This window comes from Ceratosolen solmsi, unplaced genomic scaffold, assembly GCF_000503995.2.
Source record: "Ceratosolen solmsi marchali unplaced genomic scaffold, CerSol_1.0 scaffold43, whole genome shotgun sequence".
Lineage (NCBI taxonomy): Eukaryota > Metazoa > Arthropoda > Insecta > Hymenoptera > Agaonidae > Ceratosolen > Ceratosolen solmsi.
In genome coordinates, this window is record NW_011948431.1 from 1,721,100 (window position 1) to 1,741,983 (window position 20,884).

Consider the following 20,884-nt stretch of genomic DNA (forward strand, 5'->3'; position numbering starts at 1 on the left):
CGCACGATAATACAACATTTTGCGCGGCAGTTTTCTAAATCAGGGATAAAGAGTTTGTTGTTCGACTGGTTGGAGAAAATACATTTTAAGCTTTGGGACGTAATTTTAATATATATACTAAAGTGAGAGAGAGAGAGAGAGAGAGAGAGAGAGAGAGAGAGAGAGAGAGAGGGGGGGAGAGAGAGAGAGAGAGGGAGAGAGAGAGGGAGAGAGAGAGAGAGAGAGAGAGAGAGAGAGAGAGAAGAGATCCGAGGGCTTATGCATCCACCGACATTTCTTCTATTCACCCAATAATCGAAGAAAGGATGGCAAAGGATGGGAATGCTGTTTGCCAGCTTGTTTATCGTGTTTGCATCCTCGTATCTCTTTATCGACAGTGACATCTCGAAATGACAATTGCTCGAAGAAATACGATTGCAAAACAATGGAAATAAAGATAATAAGCGAAGCAGCATGCAACACCCACGTTTACCAATGTTTCCATGAAGGAGGGCTCGGCGCCGAGGTTGGTGGTACTGTGGACGCTCCTGGAGCTGGTCATGGTGGTGGTGGTCGACTTGTGGCTTACGGTGGTCGAGCCGTTGCTGTTGGCCTCGCTGGCGGATGAAAGCCTCTGCTGGGAGTACGATTGCACGTTCTGGGAGTTGTAGCTGACGCTACTCTGCTGGGAGAGGCGCTTCGACACGAGGTTAGCCGTCGTCGCGGTGTAGCTCTGCGAGGAGGAGCGCTGCGAGTGCATGGAGAGGAAGCCGGACTCCTGGGTCTGCGTCGAGAGGCGTTCCATTTTAGCCTCTATGCCTGAGGAATGCGGCAGCCCATGTGAATTTGATCGACTCGCAAATTATCGTTAATGCGACTTTCCATGATTATTTATGGGGTACGAGAATCTCACATACGCCCATACCCCCATATCCCCCAAGATTATTTAAGGAACCGAGGTATTATTTTTTAATAAGTAGGATAGCTGCCATTGTGCTTGTCCCTGACTTTTAATATTTTTCCAACTGTAATTATATGGGGCACTCACTTTAATTAATTGCTTAGAAAATGCGCTGGGTGTAAGGTTTCTTTTTAAAGTTTGGCAGCGCGTGATTGATAGCTCCGCACATTTGAGGCTTTCAATTTTTTTTTTTACATCTCATGTTATTTTCCTTCGTGGGCAAGTTTTAAAGCGCGACACGAGATTCATTAGCGCAGTCTCTATGCTACCATTTATCATGAAAATTTGGCCAGAAATAGCATTTCAATTCTTGAAAACAAAGTTGAATAAAAGCAAGCAATTTTTTATTATAAAATTTATTTCCATCGAGAATAATAATAAATATATTGATACAAATTTATTTTCTATCCCCGTTTTATAATTATTATATTGTCATGTGTGCTTTTTATCTTTGTAATGCCATAATATAATCATACATTAATGTTTCCTGTATTGTCTGTAATAACAAAGAAAATTATCTACGTTATTAAAAAAAAAATCACACACACGCACGCGCACGCGCCCCCCCCCCCCACACGCACATTAAAAAACAAAACACATTGTCCGTTCGTATCTTTCTAGTATTTAAGTAACTAAAGCAAAAATAATGTAATAATCTTATAAAATTTCATGATATTTAAAAGCAAAAATTATAATTAAAAGAAATCTGGCATTTTCTACAAAGAGTAATGTGCAGGTTATTAATTAGATAAGCACCAAAGTACGAATAAAAGTAAATAGAAAATTCTGCTTCGCATTTATACCACATTTATTGACAATTAAGCATAAATACTCAACCGAACATCATTTAACATCATGCTCACTAAAATTTGTTTTAAATATATTTAATACCGACAACGTATATATTGTATTTGCAGGTATTGCATTACCATGTACGAAATTAAGTGCATTTTTCCTTTTTCAATGGCCTTACTTGCATGAAAATTTCGGAAAAGAAGGTTTTATCATTCGATTTAAATAAATTATTTCTATTAAACAAATTGAATGCAAAATTTTCCTTTTAGAAATACTAAATTTAATGAATACTAAGTTTTCATAATATTTGACAAATATTTCTTTCCAAACGCACGCAGAGACATGCACGCACGCACGAACACGTACACACACATGCTTGTTTACTCGTATGGATTAATTACTCGATATTCTTTTCTAGCAATAATAATTTTATTGCTAATTTATTAAGTAAATAAAGATTCACAAATTTACGTGTGAATTTACCATTATTTTTAGTTTAAGCGTATTTACAAATATGCAGTTATAAATGAACTGAAAAGGCTGCAAAATATTTTCTAAATAAAAATGTTTGAGCAAAAGTTGCACGGATTAAATTCTCGACAAATACGTATATGATTACTAAGCGTTACGTTGATAATGAAATACATATAATAAAGTAATTACGTATAATTGGAGTTTTTTTCTTTTTGTTTAATAATAAGCATGGAAAATAATGATAAAATGAGGGCATTTTGTAAATAATAAACATTTAGTTTGATAAGGACGATATTCTTTTGCGAAAATTTAAGCGAATAATGTAAGCTTCTAAAAGTACTTATATTATGTAAATGGCAATAATTGTTTCATATATTTACAAATACTTTATTGACATAAATTAGCATAAAAGTTATCAATTAAAAATTAAGTTTAGATTAAGTAAATATTTAAAATTAGATGCCGAGGGACAGGCAATCTTGTAATTACAAACTAGAATTAAAAAACTTTAGGCTAAAGACAATTTTAGAATTACCTAATATTTATATAAGCATTTTCATATTCAAGCATTGTTATTAATGTAAGATTTGAATCTAAGAAAACAAAATTAGTGGGCTCATCCATTTTCGTAAGAGACGACATAATTAAATATTACCTTACGTATTAAAAATCATTGCAGATCTTGCTCGATCATTCTTTCGAGGTGTACCAGGTGCATCAGCTTTATATATAATAATTTTATTGCTCTTTGGTACTTAAATTATTATTAACGCTGGCCATATAATCCGAATTAATTTTCAATTTGAATTATTATACGTAACGTCGTACTTCACGATTACGCGATTAATACTCACTAAATATTATTATTTAAATAAGATTCTTAGCATTCGCGTTCAGCACAGGCTATTATATAAAGCAACATACTTTAGAAATTAATACCAAGATCAAAGCTCCATCCGACGGTCTTAGCTCTTGGCTTAATATTAATAGATACACAAGAAGATAGGCGAGAATAAATAAATAAACAAATATATTGTATTCCCACTTTTGTTATTTCGGAGGCGCTAACAATCGTTATATCGAGAAATTCCCTCACCCAGTATAGGTCGTGAACACGGCTGTTAGTTAGTCAACCTGTGTCATTAGTCACCAAGTCAAGCATCAATCGCAACAATTAAGCAACAATACAGTGGCGCTGAACGTAGATTTTTCGCTAAGAGGACGGAGCCAAAAAAAAAAACCCCAAAAAAAAAACCCAAAAGAAAAATTAATAAATAAATAAAAAATCGACGACTCGAAAACGCCGATAATGTGAAGTATGTAGCTGGCGAGGCTTTCCGGCGAGCAATCGGCAGCACAGGCAAATATCTCACAGAGCCAGGACTCGAGGACTTCCCAGGGTCAGGCTCCTCCCTTCTCCTTATTCCCCATGGCCTTTGATTAAGGAATTAATTAAGGGGAAAGCCAGCACTCGATACTCGATATTGCGCGTGGAGACACGCGCACCCAATCCGGGAATGCTCACTCCCATTCATGAGCCGAGACCAGCTGGCAGCAGCCGGACGCCCACGCGCATCAGTTCCCGTGGCTCTATTTGCAGCGTCGTTGCACAATCGTGAAAAGTGGCGACGAAAAAACTCGCGCTCCCGTTGGGGAAGGAGGGGAGGATCGCGCGCCTTTTAAATATAGCCGGCGAGGTGCAGCGTCGGGCGCAGCGTCGGGCGCAGTCGCGGCGAGATTTATTTTTCCTTTCAGGCCCCGAGCAATTGGATTGGCCTTAAGAGGAGGACACTCGAGAGCCGCTCGCCCCATTATTATTCGATAGGTTCGAGGGGGCGAGGGGGCGAGGGAGCAAGGGAGCACTCGGCCCTTACGCGCCCGGCGTTCGCTTCGACTGCTGCGTGATAAGTGTGACGATTGTGAAGTGGGGGGATGTGGGGATGTGGGGATGTGGGGATGTGGGGTGGGGGGGGGGGGAGAAGAAGGATAGGGAGCGTTGGTCCACCTTCTCTCGATTCGCTCAATCGAGGCTAATGTTGGATTTTCAATATCGATGAGAGAGGATAGAAGGAGATGGCGAGCGGACGATTGGGTCGTTTGGATGAAACTCGAGGGATCGCTTTCCAAGGGCCTAGCGAAGAGCATCGATAAAGCTAGAGAGAATTGTCGGAACACTTCGTCCCGTTCGTCAATTGTCGAATGATCATAGACTCTCCCTAGGCTCTATTAATATCCTAACCTAATGACTTAATGAAGTTTTGGGGGGGGGGGTGGTAAAATTGTCTTGTCAATCTGTAATTGAGCGTAATTCGCCATGAGATTGTAATTACGGCGTGTGATACGATAAAGAGAAAATGAGAAATTCCGGCTATTTTGTCGGGGAATCTCGCCATTATGACAAAGGGTGGTTGAAGGGCCCTGGAAAAAGGTAGGGGAAAGAACTTGGGTTCCGTGCGTTCAATTGAAAGCCGACGATTTAGCTTTTTCACGAAGGCCCGAATCCACGCGTCTAAAATTAACAGTCGAGCCTACGAGTGAGAAAATTCGGCTAAGTCTACGGATACGAGTTCCGCGGCCAGTTACGTCGATCAACCAATAGGCGATTCGAAATAGCCCATACGTGACGCCTTTAATGCCCGAAGGGTCGACGATTCTAACGTCCGACGACTATGCCAAAACGTCGTAGTGCGAGGCGAGGTCAATGCACCGGTCGATTTATCGAGTGCCGCGACTGACGTGGACTGATGTTTAATGCCGCTGGCCAAGGAATGATATACTTACCGGTAAACTGGCCGAGCATTTCCTGGGAGGTCTGCTGACCCAACAGCATCGTGCTCGGCAGACTCGTTTCCGATCCGTCCCAGCAGCCGCAGTGCGAGCTCCCGTTAACTTGCATTCCTACGCACAAACAAGAGAAACGCAGTTCTTTGAATATGGCCGTTAATGGATCGCCCGAGCTTTCGGTGGCTTAGCGCGCGACTTGCCAAGTCGTTAAAGCTCCTTTCGTCACACGATTGGGCGTTGCGCATTCTCCCTTTAACACCAATCGCATAAAGTGCGCCGTGGTAAAGCGAGCTGAGCTACATTCACAATAGATAAACGAAGAAATAATTATTTCCTAAATAATCTTGAATGTTGATGAAATTCCTGGGCGTGTGTAAAGCACTTCGTTAAATGTTTGTCATTTATTGTTAAACTTTGGGAAACGGGAGAGGAGACGGTTATAACGAGATATCTTGTAAAAATAAATGATAATGCGCAGGCATTGAGATAGCCCGTCGCCTTAGAGATTGAATGTTATGTGCGCGTAAGCCCCTATTATTCTTATATATCGCGTTTATAAACTTTGAATGTTTGTCTCGTTATGTTGGATACCGAAGGCAAAAGTCGTGGAATAGCTGGCTCAAGAAATTTCATAATTTCTTACAAAGTTTTTACATTGTATGACGAACTTTTACAATACCCGAGAAGACGAAAATTTTATATTTTCATTTTACATTTGCCCAATCGTACGTAAAACTATTCTTAAATTTCCATTGTGACTTTGGACTTTGATATGGCGCTTCGGTTCGTATCATGTAAATCACGCATTTCGATGGTCTTTCCGCTAATTTCCGAGGGCGAGATTATCCTTACGGGACATTAATCGGCATTGGATAATTGGCAGCTTCGTCGATTCAGAGCTCTAAAAATTTAAGTTTACAAAGGATAATTTACCGGGATAGCCGAGCATGGTTAAGGTCTATCGTAAAAACGTTAGATGAAGTCGTTGTCGAGATAATGAAATTTTATTATTACACCGCCCAAGCGATAAATCTCGTCTTACACCACGCCGGTGCAGTAACGCACAAGACGAATGTACAAAAGTTATTTAAAGTGATTCTAAAGCTGCTTGTACCTCGATGAACATTGGACGAATAATTAGCCATTTATCGTGGCTATATAATGACAATGGAATATTCAGGCCCGAAGCGCGCTCAAGTGACGATGATGCCCTTAGACTCTGCCGTTAGACTGGTCGGCAAAACCGACTCACGACTCATTGCATAAAGTATGAACAATCACAACAATACCTACGCTGATCGAAATTAAAGTAAAAAGGCCTCGTTATCTCCGAGAACCAAAATCGTATATTCTCATCATCCATCTCGCGGCTCCTACGTGGCTTATCTATCTCGATCAAACTCGAATTTCGTCTGTCGATTGTTGGCGGCGTCGAATCGATTGAAAGAGATGACCGACGAAATTTAAAAGAAAATAAAAGAAAAACAAACAAAAAAAAAAAAGAAAAAAAGAAAAGTGGTTTTAAAGCACGAGATAGCGTGACGAGCAAGTGTCGCAAAGCCAAATAAGGACAACGATAGATCGAGACACCTGGGCAATGCAACCGTGGCGAGGCAAAAGTGCGTCTCAACTGAGGGCCGCCAAGACGACGACATTAGAAGTAAGGAGAGAAGGAGCGTGAAACAGTGGCAACTCCGGCGGTGACGGTGGAGGTGGTGTTGGTGGCGGTGGAGGTGGTCGTGGCGGTGGCGGCGGCGGTGGCGGTGGCGATGGCGGTAGCGGCGACGACAGCGGCCGCAGTAGCTCTGACTAAACTAGCTAACGCATGGACCTTTTGCGTAATCGTGTCTCGCGTTCGCCATAAACAAATCGGACTCGCGCTAATCGATACGCGGCTCGCGAGGACTCGGGATCATCGCGCTCTGGACCACCAGGCAACTCCGCGGCCTTCGCCAAATGCGTTTAACGATGGCAATGTTTCACGATACAAAGCCGATCTCGGTTGCTTGCCTCTCACGCTCGATATTCCAATGCCGACAACATGACGTACACATTTTGTATTGGACTAGTTCTTATGTCGGATGCGCGAGTTACGTAAATCGTTGTACGCAGCCTCGAGTTGACACTGAGAGTAAACAAACTCGATGATGCCATTAATAACGACTTACTTTTTTTTCTTCTTTTTTTTTCTTTTTTTCTTTTTTTTTTTCTTTTTCTTTTTTCTTTTTTTGTATTATCTTCGCTTATTGAGGCGATAGCGACGCGGCAGCTTACGATTCAACTTTCCACAGTTTTCACTGACAATTAGGCTCGCCAATCATACGAGTATCAAGCTTAACGTTACGCAACGGCCAAATATGTCGACGATCCAATTCTAATTCAAATGTCAATATTATTATTCCTTCGTCATCGCTCTTTGTAACGAAGCGGAGATTCCTTTTTCGTTTAAAAGCCCATCAAATTCATTAAATTAGTTGCAATTGAAAGCCGAAATTTTTTTTCTCTTTATTTCGATATCTTTTAACTCGAAATTGTTTAAGTATAAAAAAACAAATTCATACTAAATTTATTAAATTTATCATGCTTACTACGACTCGTTTCACTACGAATCGTTTTACGAGTCACATTTGATCGGTTGATCATTTAGTTTTTTTAATGACAACCAATGATGAAACAAACTAATTATTGCGCTTACGTATTTATTTTCTCCTTTCGTGATTTTTTAGCGAGTGAGATAGCTTTGAATAATTGCCAGGTAGTAATACGATAATATCGCGTGAATGTGATGTCGTTGAGCGATACAAAATCTTTATAGATTAGAATTGTCACATTACGACATTTGTCATTAAAAACGCCAATAGGAAATTTTAATGTCAATCTTGATACAATCTCCCGCTCGTATTAAGTAAATTTTTTTCTATTTGTCTTTGTTGCCTTTTTTAAATATAGAAGAGCTAAGATATTGATATGTTAATAATTTTTATAAAAATAATTTACGAATTTACGGAAAGATTTACGATACATCACGTGCTCGGAGCCTAAACATGTAAGCACATATGAATTAATATTAATGCCGGAATGTATGGACAATACGAAGAGATGAAAAAATATCAATACACAGTATACACTGTTTTGTCAAAATGATAAATAAAATGCATTGCGCATCACTGCAATTCATATATATATATATATATATATATATATATATATATATATATTAAAGTTGATTGACAATTTCAGTAGCAAAGTCTTTTTTGATGTATCAATATACAATTGTGTCACAAGAATCAATTGTAGAGTCATAACAAATAAACAATAGAGTCGTGAAAAATCTAGCCAACCTATCGATTATTTCGTATTTAATTATAAAGTATCGAATAGCTTGAGTAGATACGAAAGTTCATGTTTTCTCATTCTTTCGATATGCATTCGAAATAAGAGCAAATTTTTCAATTAACATTAGTAGCAGCGCCACGACCTTGGGATTTCGTGGCGCAGCCGAAATTCTCGAGCACGCGTACTCACCCTGAATGGTAGCCATGAGGCTGAGGTCCATGCTGTCGCCGAAGGACTCGTCGTTTGGCCCCATAATGGCGCGTATCTCGTCCTCGTCGCGCGAATGGTTGAGCGCGGAGTCGAGACTCCCGGCAGAGGCGCTGAGCAGCGAGGACGAGTCCTCGGGCGAGCGACTGCGTAAGGATACCCGGTCTAGGCACGTAGCCAAGGCGCCGGTCTCCGACTCCCGATCCTCCTGGTGGAGCTGCTGCTGGTGGCGCGTGCGCCTCTTCGGGGGCAGTGGCGGGGGCGTCGTCCCCGACGAGCTATTGTCCTCCGAAAGACAGAGTGTCCTAAAGCACAAGAGCGCATGGAGGTTCGAGGGCAGGTTGTGTGCGTGCGTGTGGGGGGGGGGGAGGATTTAGTTAGTCGTCTAAGCGAGTTCAACACCGAATGGAAAACATTCCCTCGCGCGTAATTAAAGGCCCCAAGGCGCGTTTAAAAGGAAAAAGAAGAGAACCAAGATTTCTAATCCAGTAGTCTGGGGATGAATGGGGCCGTCACTCGCCTACGGAGCTTATTCCTATACAGTCAGTGCGTGTATTTTTAAGTTTCAAAAATCTCTCTCTCTCTCTCTCTTTTTTTTTTTTTTTTTTTTTTTTTTTTTTTTTTTTTTTAATTTGGGATTTGGGGGAGCATCTCCCTTTTTTTTTTTTTTTTTTGACATTAGCGCTTAAGCGGGCTAATCTCCCCTTCCTCCTCTTCTTCCTCCTCCTCCTTCTCTTCACAAATCCCCGCGCCATTCCTTTAAAATAGATACTCGTGTTTCACGGTGACTGTAATATACATTGTACTATACATTGTTCTAGGGGGAGAGACGCGACGAGACCGTAAAGATTACGTAGTGCCACGTCGGTCGTTTGTAACTTTTGGTAGGATAAATTTTGTCGAGGAGGCGAATGTTAAACTATAAAAATATTTATACGCAACAGCGACAACCCTTTTATCCGTTGGGCTACAGCTTCATTCAAGCATCTGCATAAATGTTATGAACTATGGATAGTGAAACTTTTCTTGGCTATGGAAAGAATTTGTTGCGCAACGCTACAACGAATAGCAGAGACACGTTAAACTTACATTTTATTGTTTATTCGTAAGATATACTTACTTGCCCTATTGTAGGCCGAATCAATAACCAAGCATGATGATAATTACTTCGAGTACGTTAACTTTCTTAATAGAACAATTCGTTGATTTATAAATGTTGTTGGGCTGACTTTGAATCGACGATACTTAACAAAATTCTTGTAAAGCGCTTCTCCTATTTATCGGCTTTTTAAATCTCCACTCGTACATTAACCAATTTTCTCATTATCAAAATTATTCTTAGCATACTGATTTTATAAATTGTTAATAAATTTGTAATAAATTAATCGAGTGTCGGATAAATGGAGTAAAGCAATATTATAGATTATGTTCTTAGTACACATAAGTCACTAGGCTGCGTATTTCAAATTAGTGTCATTCGATATTTAGGTCAGTCAGACCTGCCGTACTATTTCGAGCTTAAGTGCAAATATAAAATTATTATAGTCAAGATTTAGACAAGATGTCTACAAGTCTCATTATTAGAAATTTACCTAGAGTTATTCGAGGCTTTCTCGTGCTACTCGTGAGCGTACGGCCGCGGAAAGTAAATGTCGTTTTCGTTTCATAAACGTACACGAAAGAGAAGATAAGAGCCTGTGATTCCTAATGCTGACCAATGTCGTAAAGAAGAAGAATCTCTCTCAAGTACACAGAAACAGCGAAACTGCTAGTAATTTTAGTTTATAAAATATTCTATAAGTCGGCACGTGGCCGACGACTAAATTTTGTAAGTAATTTAAAAAAATCGACGATATAATAATTTTCACGATAATTTAAATATTATGTTTCAATAGTGATAATCACCTCTCAAGACTTATATCATGACCAATTGAAACGAACTTTTTAAGTTTATTTCTTCATTTCAATTAAGTTTATGCTTATCTATTAAACAGATAACTTTTTTTATTATCGAATGTAATTATAGGTAAGAAATTGGATTTTCCTCACTTTCTACAAAAGTGTTAAATGCCTAGTGCAGTGTCACTTAACAACTAATGTATAAATGTACCTTATTAAGTGTTTAACCCTTTTTTCGGTCATTTTCTTGTTCCCTGTCTTAATTAAAAACTGAATTACCCGTGGTGAGAAATTAACGCGACTGGCTAGAAACGATCGTTATAGTGAATAATTAATTATGCGCAAAAAACCGTTTAAAGAGGCTTATTTTTAGATAATATTCATCTAGAAATACGAAATAACGATCGATTGCGTTATTATAAAGATATTATAAATTTTATTATAAATTATTATAAATTTTTCAATAAAATATATATATATATTTGTTTTGTTTTTTTTTTTTTTTTTTTTTTTTTTTTTTTTTTTTTTTTTTTTTTTTTCCTTTGGAATATTTTTTTTATTTTTTTTTTATATCTCTACGTGTAGAATGTTTTTTAACATTTTGTTATTGTTTTAATTTTAAATCACATTTTGCCGGAAACTATACTTATTTTAAGGATTTACATAATTGGGTCGCACTAATTCTTAGAAATACGCGACAATTTCATCAATTTGTTGACTATTCGAACGCAATCTATTACGATCAAGTCATTTAGCCATATTTAGACATAAAAAGTTTGTTGAAGCTAAATTTGCTGATTGCAGTACACGTATTTAAGCAATTCTTATTGAAATTCATCTAATTCATGATTCTGTCATTATAGTGGAGAAATTGTAAGTGAACGTAATCCTGACGTTTTAAGTCCAAACGTTTTAATAATATTTCAAATAGTTGTTATTTAATTAATCCTTGCACTACTGAATAATGCTTTCTGTTGTTGATTTTTTTCTTTACAGACTATCTTAATTATTTAATAATGTTTTGGGGAGAAAAATTTTTCTCCTTTTTTTTCTTAATTATACATCAGCGTATCGGAATGTTCAAATACATGCCTAAGTTACAGTTTTTAATCTACATTTAATTAACAATTATTATAGCACGTTATTTTAAATATTTTGCATTTCTCGAAATGTTTATTCAAATATGTTTTTCATTAATCGTAAAATTCACGGAGCCACCACAATTTCAACGTATTAATGCTCGTTAATTATAATCATAATTTACCAAAGTCCTAACGGTATTACAAACTTTCGTTCGACTATTACATAAATTTCGGTAGTACGTATGTCGAAAAAGGAATTTTGCATGATCCAGATGAATTTACAACAACAGCCATTAAATAGAGATGATTACTTTTCCAAAGTAAAATAAAATTTATTCTTTATTTTAGCATTAGAATTCTCAATAAGACACGGATAACGCGTTAACATGTATTTTGTATTATTATATCTACTTGCATATAAATAGACAAGATTTTGAAATTTAATAAGAAACAGGAATGGGACAATGTATTATGTTGTGCAAGTTTTTCCCTTTACTGTATTATACATAAAATTACATATTTTACGAATATTTTTCATCGAGACTCGTTCAATTACAGACAATGACATGAATTTTCCATTCTTTTCAAGACAGTTGTCTTGTCGCACGATCGATATTATAATAATTAATATTAGTATCGATCATCGCCATTTAATGCGTAATTATACTTATTCCGGAGCCGGGTAGGCTCGTACGGGGGTACCGTGCAACAATACTATTTCTCCGAACACGATTATTGCTTATGACATTTTATCGCTAGCCATAATAATAATAATGGAATTCCATAAATTTCTGCGCGCCAATAGCGTCCCCAAAAGCGTCAAGGCCATTTTTGCCGAAGACCGAAGCGTTGTTCGCTGATGAACCGAGCCGTCGAATAATTTCCAAGTTGTAAGCGATGCCTCGGAAATGCTGGGCCTCCCGGACAAAATCTCTTGAACTATGGCAATCACGTATTGGCCCGATTGGTCCTGACGCGGCAAAAAACATCTCCGTCGTCGGAAAACCGGTGCTAGAAAAACGGAATCCCTTGGCTTCCGCGAAGCCGCTTGTTCTCCTCGACGATATGGCGTCTCGCGGCCGAATCCCAAGTGGATGACCACACCCTTGCTCTCGGGGCTCGGATACTCACCTATCGGGCAGCGGAGGCTGGGGCGGCGGACTCGAATCCCTGAGGATGGACTCGGAGCTGTGGGAGCTCCTGACGAGGGCGCTCGAGGCCGCGGTCTGCTCGAGGATCTGGCGCTCCCTCGGCGTCAGCGGGATGTCCGGCAGGGAACTGCGTTGGGGCGTCAACTCGGAGCTGTAGCCCGATGTCCTGTGGAAAAGTGCGTTAGACCGGGTGACCGATAAGCGTGAGAGGTGTACGAGATTCAAGAGGATCGGCAATACGTGCAGGAGACTTACGATCACCAAGTTCGTTACTACGAGGGCTTTCATAAAGTGCAACACTCGTTTTACTTGGAATTTTCACTCCTCGCGTTATCGCCATCAAATCTGTATAGCTCTCAGGCGCTATTGAGATAAATACAAAGAGAAAGAGAAAGAGAGAGAGTGAGAGTGAGAGAGAGTGAGAGAGAGTGAGAGAGAGAGCTCTCTCGTGAGAGTGAAAAGGACAGTGAAGGATGAGGATGGGAGGCGAATGCTGACATTAAACAGTGCCAGCTCTGGCATAAAAATGAAAATAAATATAAAAAATTGGCATAAAAATTTTCATGTGTATGCTTGCACGGATAATTAATAGAATAAAAAAATTCTTTAATACAATATAATGAGCCAGGAGAGTTTTTATACAAATTACATAAAACGATAAATCGTAATCTCCATGTTCCTTCTAATTTAGGGAAACCATAATTCTCTGAAATTGGCGACGAAGTAAAAAATTAATCTTTAAAAAATTGAATTAATAAATTGAATTAATGGAATAATAATAAAAGAATGCTTCGATATTTTCATGTATTTAGTAAAATTTTATTATCATTATTTGACTATGACCCTACTTAACTAAGCATTCGTAACATGGAATTATAAAAATTAGGTATTTGAATATTTAGGCACAGCTTAATAACGTTCACTATTCTATAATATTCTCGTTATCTTCGCGATACTCCAATTTCTTATTAAAACAAGTAATATTTTCTCCTAAAATACAATGCCCCGACATTCAACAGTTTTACATTGCATTTAGCCCCTTGGAAATATATTCCCACCCACGAATAACGAATTATCGACGACTACAAATATTAAAAAATCATTGGAAAGAATGATTAGCCTCTCGTTAATTACTTTTTAATCAAAGCGACGAATTGCATCGCTAAATGCATTGTAAGGAGTACTCTGTGATTCCATTGGCCGCGTCATTAGTCGTACGAATATTTGGATATTCCTCGTTGTCATGTACTATTAACGTAATTGCCTATCGCACGCATCACACGCCACCTCTCGCGACTCTCTTTCTCTCTCTCTCTCTCTCTCTCTCTCTCTCTCTCTCTCTCTCTCTCTCTCTCTCTCTCTCTCTCTCTCTCTCTCTCTCTCTCTCTCTCTCTCTCTCTCTCTCTCTCTCTCTCTCTCTCTCTCTCTATATATATATATATATATATATATATATATCTATCTATCTATCTATCTATCTATCTATCTATGTATATATATATCTCTCTCTCATCTCTCTCATTTCTCGAAAAGCATCCGTCCAAAAGGAATTCTATCTCCGTCAAACCTATTGCTGGCGGTCTGCAATGCTGGCTTTTGCTTGTTGGAGATCTTTTCCTGCGCGAGCTCCACGAGATTCTTCACGGCGTCCTCGACGAGTCCAATGACGTGGGTGACGTTGGCCGTGTCGAGTGCCGAGGACTGATCGCCGTGCAGGAGCACATCGTCGCAGAGCTTTAGTAGCTGCGCCAGCGCCTGATAAACCTGATTCGTCGCCGAGCCGAGCGTCGAGCTGAAAACCCAGGACAATTAATCCTACCTACAACCTTTCGTTTTCAACGTCCAATTACACTGGCGCACACTTTCCAGTATATCGTGCTAATGTTGATGGCCAATTAATTGAAATATTCGATATTAAAGGGCCAGCATCTATGCTTTATTATCCCTTTGACCGCACCCCAATGCCACAATTTTATTATGCACATTCTGACTAAGTCATTGATGAGGAATTACTGCTCAACTCGGGGGAATTAATTAAGGCAGAATCGCCAAGTCATAGGTATTGGACGAGATTTTGAATTATTGTCTCGCGCTTTACCCATGAGGCCTAAGTTTTATTTAATAGAGCAAAATACATTTTTATTACGTTCAGTGGACTTTTCGAAACAATGACTTTTATAAAATGATTTTTATTAATAAAACATATTATCGTATGAAGTATGATATTTTTTCATTAGCGGATGGCTTTTACTACAAAGAGCATAAATGTTATTGTTTTCACAGGTTTTTTTTTTTTTTTTTTTTTTTTTTTTTTGACGAAATAAACGATGCACCTTACACTATTCATTTATTTTCTCTATCAAGCAATCTTAATCCAATTATTCATTATTCTTTCATTTTTGTAAAAATTGTATTTCATATTATTATTATTATTATTATTATTATTAGTATTTATTGAAAGAAGATTTTACTAATCGAATCGACGGTACTTTATGAGAATTGATCGAGAACATATTCGTAACTTCTAAAGTTTGCCATTTGTAGGGAAGAGCTTATTATGTATATTCTTTATTCGATGTGACTAATCATGAATGAATTTAAACAAAATTATGACTTTCTTTATTTAATGCATGTCATGTGTTTAAATCGGAAAAAAATACGACGGCAGAAAAATTAATCGTATATCAAGAGAAATTTTATCACTCTATGATGACTTTTTTCCCAACAATGTATTTACACAATGAATTCAAGAAAACCTTGCAAAGTACTAACTTCATAAAAATATACATTAATTATTTTTGTAAATATGAAATTCAGGTATGTCGGAATGTATGTAAAAAATTTTAAAATACCGTTACAGTCTACTCAAATTTAGTATGCACTTAATGCTTTTCATTAAAAGAATTCATAGCTTACATGAAACATTGCCACAATGATATATAAAGTATAATGCATAATAGCATCTCATATTTAGAAAACTTTTTAAAAAATGTAATAAAAGTCTTATTTAAAATTTACGTATTACATATATAATTTTTTTTCACGGCTACAGCATTGGAGAATTCTTTTTATATAAATAGATCCTTCAATATAAAACGTAATTTAAAAAGGATATTTATGTGTTAACACTACGTGTATCAACATTAATCCAATCATTATTATATTAGAATTTTAAAAAGACGTTTGATTTTTCTAAATTCTTACGCAACTTTTATTTCAACAAAATTTAGCACTTTATTTCCAATACAAAATTAATATTAATGATAATACTAATCTCCTTGTCTAATTTTTTTTGTTTTTGTTTGTTTGTTTTGTTTGTTTATTCGTATGTCTTTAGATGATAGAGTAATTATTGTAGAATCAATGAATATACACGAAAAACTAATGTATTTATCAGTAATAAATGAAAAAAAAAAGAAAAAAAAAATGTTGCACAAAGCCAGATAAAATTCTTTTTAAATTACATAAAGCACAAAATGTTCTTTGTAATGCTTAAGGTACAAAGAAAAATCATTGCATGTATTGTTAATGCTATAAAGTTTTTATAATTAAATACAGATTCACTTTAAACAAATTGTTCACAATACAATATAACGAATGTGAAATCCTTGCAAAAGCTCAATAATAAGCAAATTCATCCCGCAAATGACATTCATAGAAGAACAATTATTTACTTAAAATGCAAATTAAAATGACATTCTTATTACATTATAAATTAGTTTTACAAGTCAAATGGAATAGGCATGTCGTTATACAGGGTGGCTTATTTATGTCTCATAAAATCAATCGATACGTAGCCAATTTCTTCACCTACACATATAAATATCTCTTAAATTGATTACTTCTCCAATCCCTAAATATCCTCGCGAATAATAAAATCGGCTCGCAATCCTCGGGCATTCAAAGCCCACATATTACCGCACACTACGGCTTCCGCTATACGATCGATAGACGGGAAATATCGTTCCGAGGCCACAACGCCTCGATTCTCCGTATTACACACCGCGACAATAAGCCCAATAACCCTCGTACGTAAGGGAATAAAGAAAAGTTTGAGCTACGTGGCAGACGACGCCCAACTCTCCCTCCCTCTCACTCACCTGTTCTCATAAAGCAGATACGACTTGAGGAGGGTGTGTATGGTGGTGACTGTGTCAAGTACGACGGTCCCGTTGCCCGGAAGCATCTCTAGCTTGTTCTTGGAGACGACGTCGCGAAAGTGCAGGAGAGCCAGCTGCACCTGGCGCACATGGACATGGAGGTCGCGCAGCGGGTTCTTGTCGAGCTGCTCGCCAGCAGCGGAGACGGCGGCGGTGGTGGTAGTCGCAGCGCCGGCTCCTAGTGGCTCCCGAGGTGTCCTCGGCGACGAGGGCGAGACGGCCCGCGTACCGCCGGCACTACCGCCCCCACCTCCCCCGGGTGACCGCATCTGCGAGAGCTTCTCCAAGAAGTCCTCCTTGAAGGAGCGCGCACGACGCGCTAACTTACCCCCGCGCGCCTTCCCCGGCGGTCGCTCCTCGACCTCTGCAACAGAAAAGTTATGGATTATTCAGTGCTAACCCGAGATGGGTTAGTTAGCGGCTAATTATGCTAAATTTTCTATTGCTTCTAAATTTCATAAGCGTCATTGTTATTTCGATACGCGTTGGACAAATCGGGATTGTGGATTGTGGAAGGATCGAGTGCAGCTCCTCGCAAACTCATCTGATTGCTAATCAACCGATTCATTAATCCTGCCTTATTTAACAGACTGCAACTTCAATTTGGCCAAACTGCAAATTCAATCTGGCCTTCTTTCACATAAATTTTTCATAAATTGCAATAATTATCACCTGTTGTTTTAAAATTTTTTTTTTTAACACAATTTCATCAAATTTATTCGACGGTTTCATTAAGAAAAAAATTCATCAATATTTTGCATTATTAACTTTTATCTGATTTATGGTTAAGAAAAAAAGCAAAGATATATATATATATATATATATGATATCAATAGATTATCAAAAATTTCTTTCTTACATCTCTCCATATAACTAATTAATTCCTCTTTCACTCGATTAATGTTTGACAATATATATAAAACACTCTAATTCGTTTAATTTACTAGTTGTAAAAGGCATTTGAGTTTTATAATCAATAATTTCAATAAAGAAATACCAACGCCGGTATTTTTCCATTGAATATTTCTATTATTTTCAAATTCCTATGCATTACTTTCATAAAAGAATCTCTGGCCGGATTATAAAAACCGACACTATTCTATTAGAGTTAGAATATTTTTATATGACAGATAGACGATAATATACGTAATGTATATTTTATAATGAATTATGGGGTATTGAATAGAAGTTATAAGTGCACAAGGTATAATAATATTTAATAAAAATTTATGCCATTTATAATCTTTTGTATAACATAATTGAAAGCTCGACTCGAACAATTGATTGATGATAATATATAATTTGTATGCTATAAAATAATTAGAAAAAAAAAGAAAGTAAAAAAATAAAATATAAAAAAGACGGGCAATTTCTTTTAATGACTATTAGAAAGAAAAAACTATTGATAAAAATTAACCCCTGTAAACGGAGTATCGCTTTACGCGTCAACTTTCCGGGTTGCTCGACGCAGGCGCCGCTGCTATTTACGTATGACGTTAAGTGGTGATATATTTCACTTTCTCACACCCTCCTATAAAACATATCCGTTCTTAATAATTGTTATTATCTTAAGTTAAAAGTTGTTATAAAAAAAAAAAAAAAAAAAAAACAGATAAATAATGAATTTTACTGCAAATTATTATTTTATTTATTTGATTATAATACTTTGAGATGCAAGAACATTATTTATTTTAACCTTATGTAATTCATTGCTTATTCTTCAAATCGTTAACATTTTTTCTAATATGATTATATGTTTAAATAGTCTAGTAATGTACCTTATATTTAACAACTACGACAAAACTAAAAGTTAATTAATTAATTTAATTTGCGCATGATGATAAAATTACTAGTCTATTTTCTATCCTAGCAAGCAAAATTACGAATTACCGACATTAGTTTCGAAAAATTCGCCACGTTAATTCAGCGACATTATACGCGTAACAATTACATATCACATTATGATGTCGATGCCGTAATTCCATGTAGAATTCAGCAAAGGATTATCACACGAGAACTTATTATTGCGCGAGACACATGCAATTGATTTAATTATCAAATTCTGTTCATTGAATTTGCAGAAATAAGCTCGGCTTTAATAAATGGTCTGCTACGTCAATGTGCAAAATAATCCAATGAAAGGTTATATAAAATTGGGAAACAAAGCAAATGCCCCATCGATTTATTCGAATGTACCCGACGAGCCTTGAGGAATCGAATGAAATAGTCATTAAGTGACATAAATATGACCAACCGAGCTTAATTGCAGGTCGTAGCACTTTCGTGTGTTTTGTAAAACTGAATGATTAAAAAGGAATATCATGAAAAAATTTAGTTCTCATTAATAACGTATTTTATTCTTTGTGTATGAGCCTACTAAGATTTTCATAAAAGCATAAACTATCAATTAATATAAATGTTCAATTAAATGTTCAATTATACATAAATATTCATTTATATAATTTATCATTTACAATATTTAATTGAATGTGTGTGGGCCGGGGGGGGGGGGGGGGGAGTAATAAAAGTTACGTTGTTTTTCAGATATCAAATATATTGTGATAAGAGAACAGCATTAAATTAACAATCATTTTTATCGAAAAATTAGTAAGACACCTTGATTTTTCATCTTGAGAATTGAAAGTAATATTATTAAGAATTTCAGTATTTGAGAATTAGAATTTTATATATCTTTTAATATATTGTTTGATTTCAATAAATTAAATGTGGGATTAAATATCCGAATAATAAATGGTATTTGTAAAAATTTCAAAGATATTAAGCATTCGGCTTAACTATTATTTAATGCTAAGTGAACTATTAAATATTCTGTATTTTATAACGATTGAAATTAATTAAAAGGAAATTTAATTAATATGTTTTGGAATATTATCGAAAAATTTGAATGAACGTCTTTCTTTGAATATAATAAATAAGCAATAATTCATTAAATAAAGACACAAATTTTTTTACAGCTTCACGAAAATATAAATTTTTTATATAGTAATCCGATGCAAATTTTTATAAAATTATGCGAAAATACGAGTAAATATCTATTTAATGAACTGTATGAAAGTATTCGATAAACTTTAAATTAAAATACAGTATTGACAAATTTAGTCTGGACGCATAATTCGAAAATGATTTTCAAGTTGTGAGAATATACATATAAATTCGATATTTCTTATATGCCATAATAATCTGCATATAATAAAAGAGAACGTAATATAAGTATATTAACAATTTTTCATTTGTTCATAGAAATGAGTAAAATTTAATATCAATTAATAATGTATTGTTAAATATGAAGAAGAGTAGAAAGAAGTAACATGATGTTGAAAGTTAAAAAATCAAGTTATAAATAATTGTTTGTGAATCCGAAGGCAAAGAAAAATGAAGAAAAGGTAAAATCAATTAGTGAGATAAATATTATTTACGAAAACAAAGAAGAATAAATAAATTCTACGAAAATTGGAAAACGAATAAAAAAACTCATGATAATTACATTTTTATATAATTGTTATTTAATAAAGAACAAAATAAACGTAGAAATATCGTGGATAAGCTATTTTTGAAAATTCTAGATGAAATATAAAAGAAACATTAATAACTAAAGACAGGTCCATAAACACTTTAGATTGATATTAAATCCAATAATTGAAGGCTAAGAAGAAAGTACGTAACTATACTTGAGAAAACTATGTGAAAAATCGATATGAAAGAGAGAATTGGCAGGTATAATAATTGTAGTGACGCGTACAAATTATATAAAATATATATCAAGTACAGACGTTAGGATTTCAACAAAAGAAGTTATTTAAGAATAGTATCAGATAAATATTAAATTGTAAATAATAATATGTAAGTGAAAAAAAAAAAAAAGAAAATTGAATAGCATAAGAAATAAGAGTAAAAATACATATAGGAAATAGAAAAATAATTTTATTGTTTAAAAAGGGATATATTAAATATTGCAATTTTAATTATTCATTTTATGCAACTTTTATATTTCATTAACATTAACATTAAATATTTTCATAATTATTAAGATGACGC

General features: G+C 36.0%; 1 protein-coding gene across 1 annotated transcript in view; it reads right to left on the reverse strand.

Moving 5' to 3' along the window:
• C3G (C3G guanyl-nucleotide exchange factor) overlaps positions 1-20,884 on the reverse strand; it is a 73,160-nt gene that overhangs the window by 12,501 nt on the left and 39,775 nt on the right. The window contains exons 2-7 of the mRNA XM_011502134.1: positions 16,769-17,192; positions 14,236-14,460; positions 12,649-12,834; positions 8,519-8,841; positions 4,991-5,107; positions 467-798 (exon numbers count right to left, since the gene is read on the reverse strand). Coding sequence (XP_011500436.1) covers positions 467-798; positions 4,991-5,107; positions 8,519-8,841; positions 12,649-12,834; positions 14,236-14,460; positions 16,769-17,192 — 1,607 coding nt within the window. The remainder of the gene's footprint in view (positions 1-466; positions 799-4,990; positions 5,108-8,518; positions 8,842-12,648; positions 12,835-14,235; positions 14,461-16,768; positions 17,193-20,884) is intronic.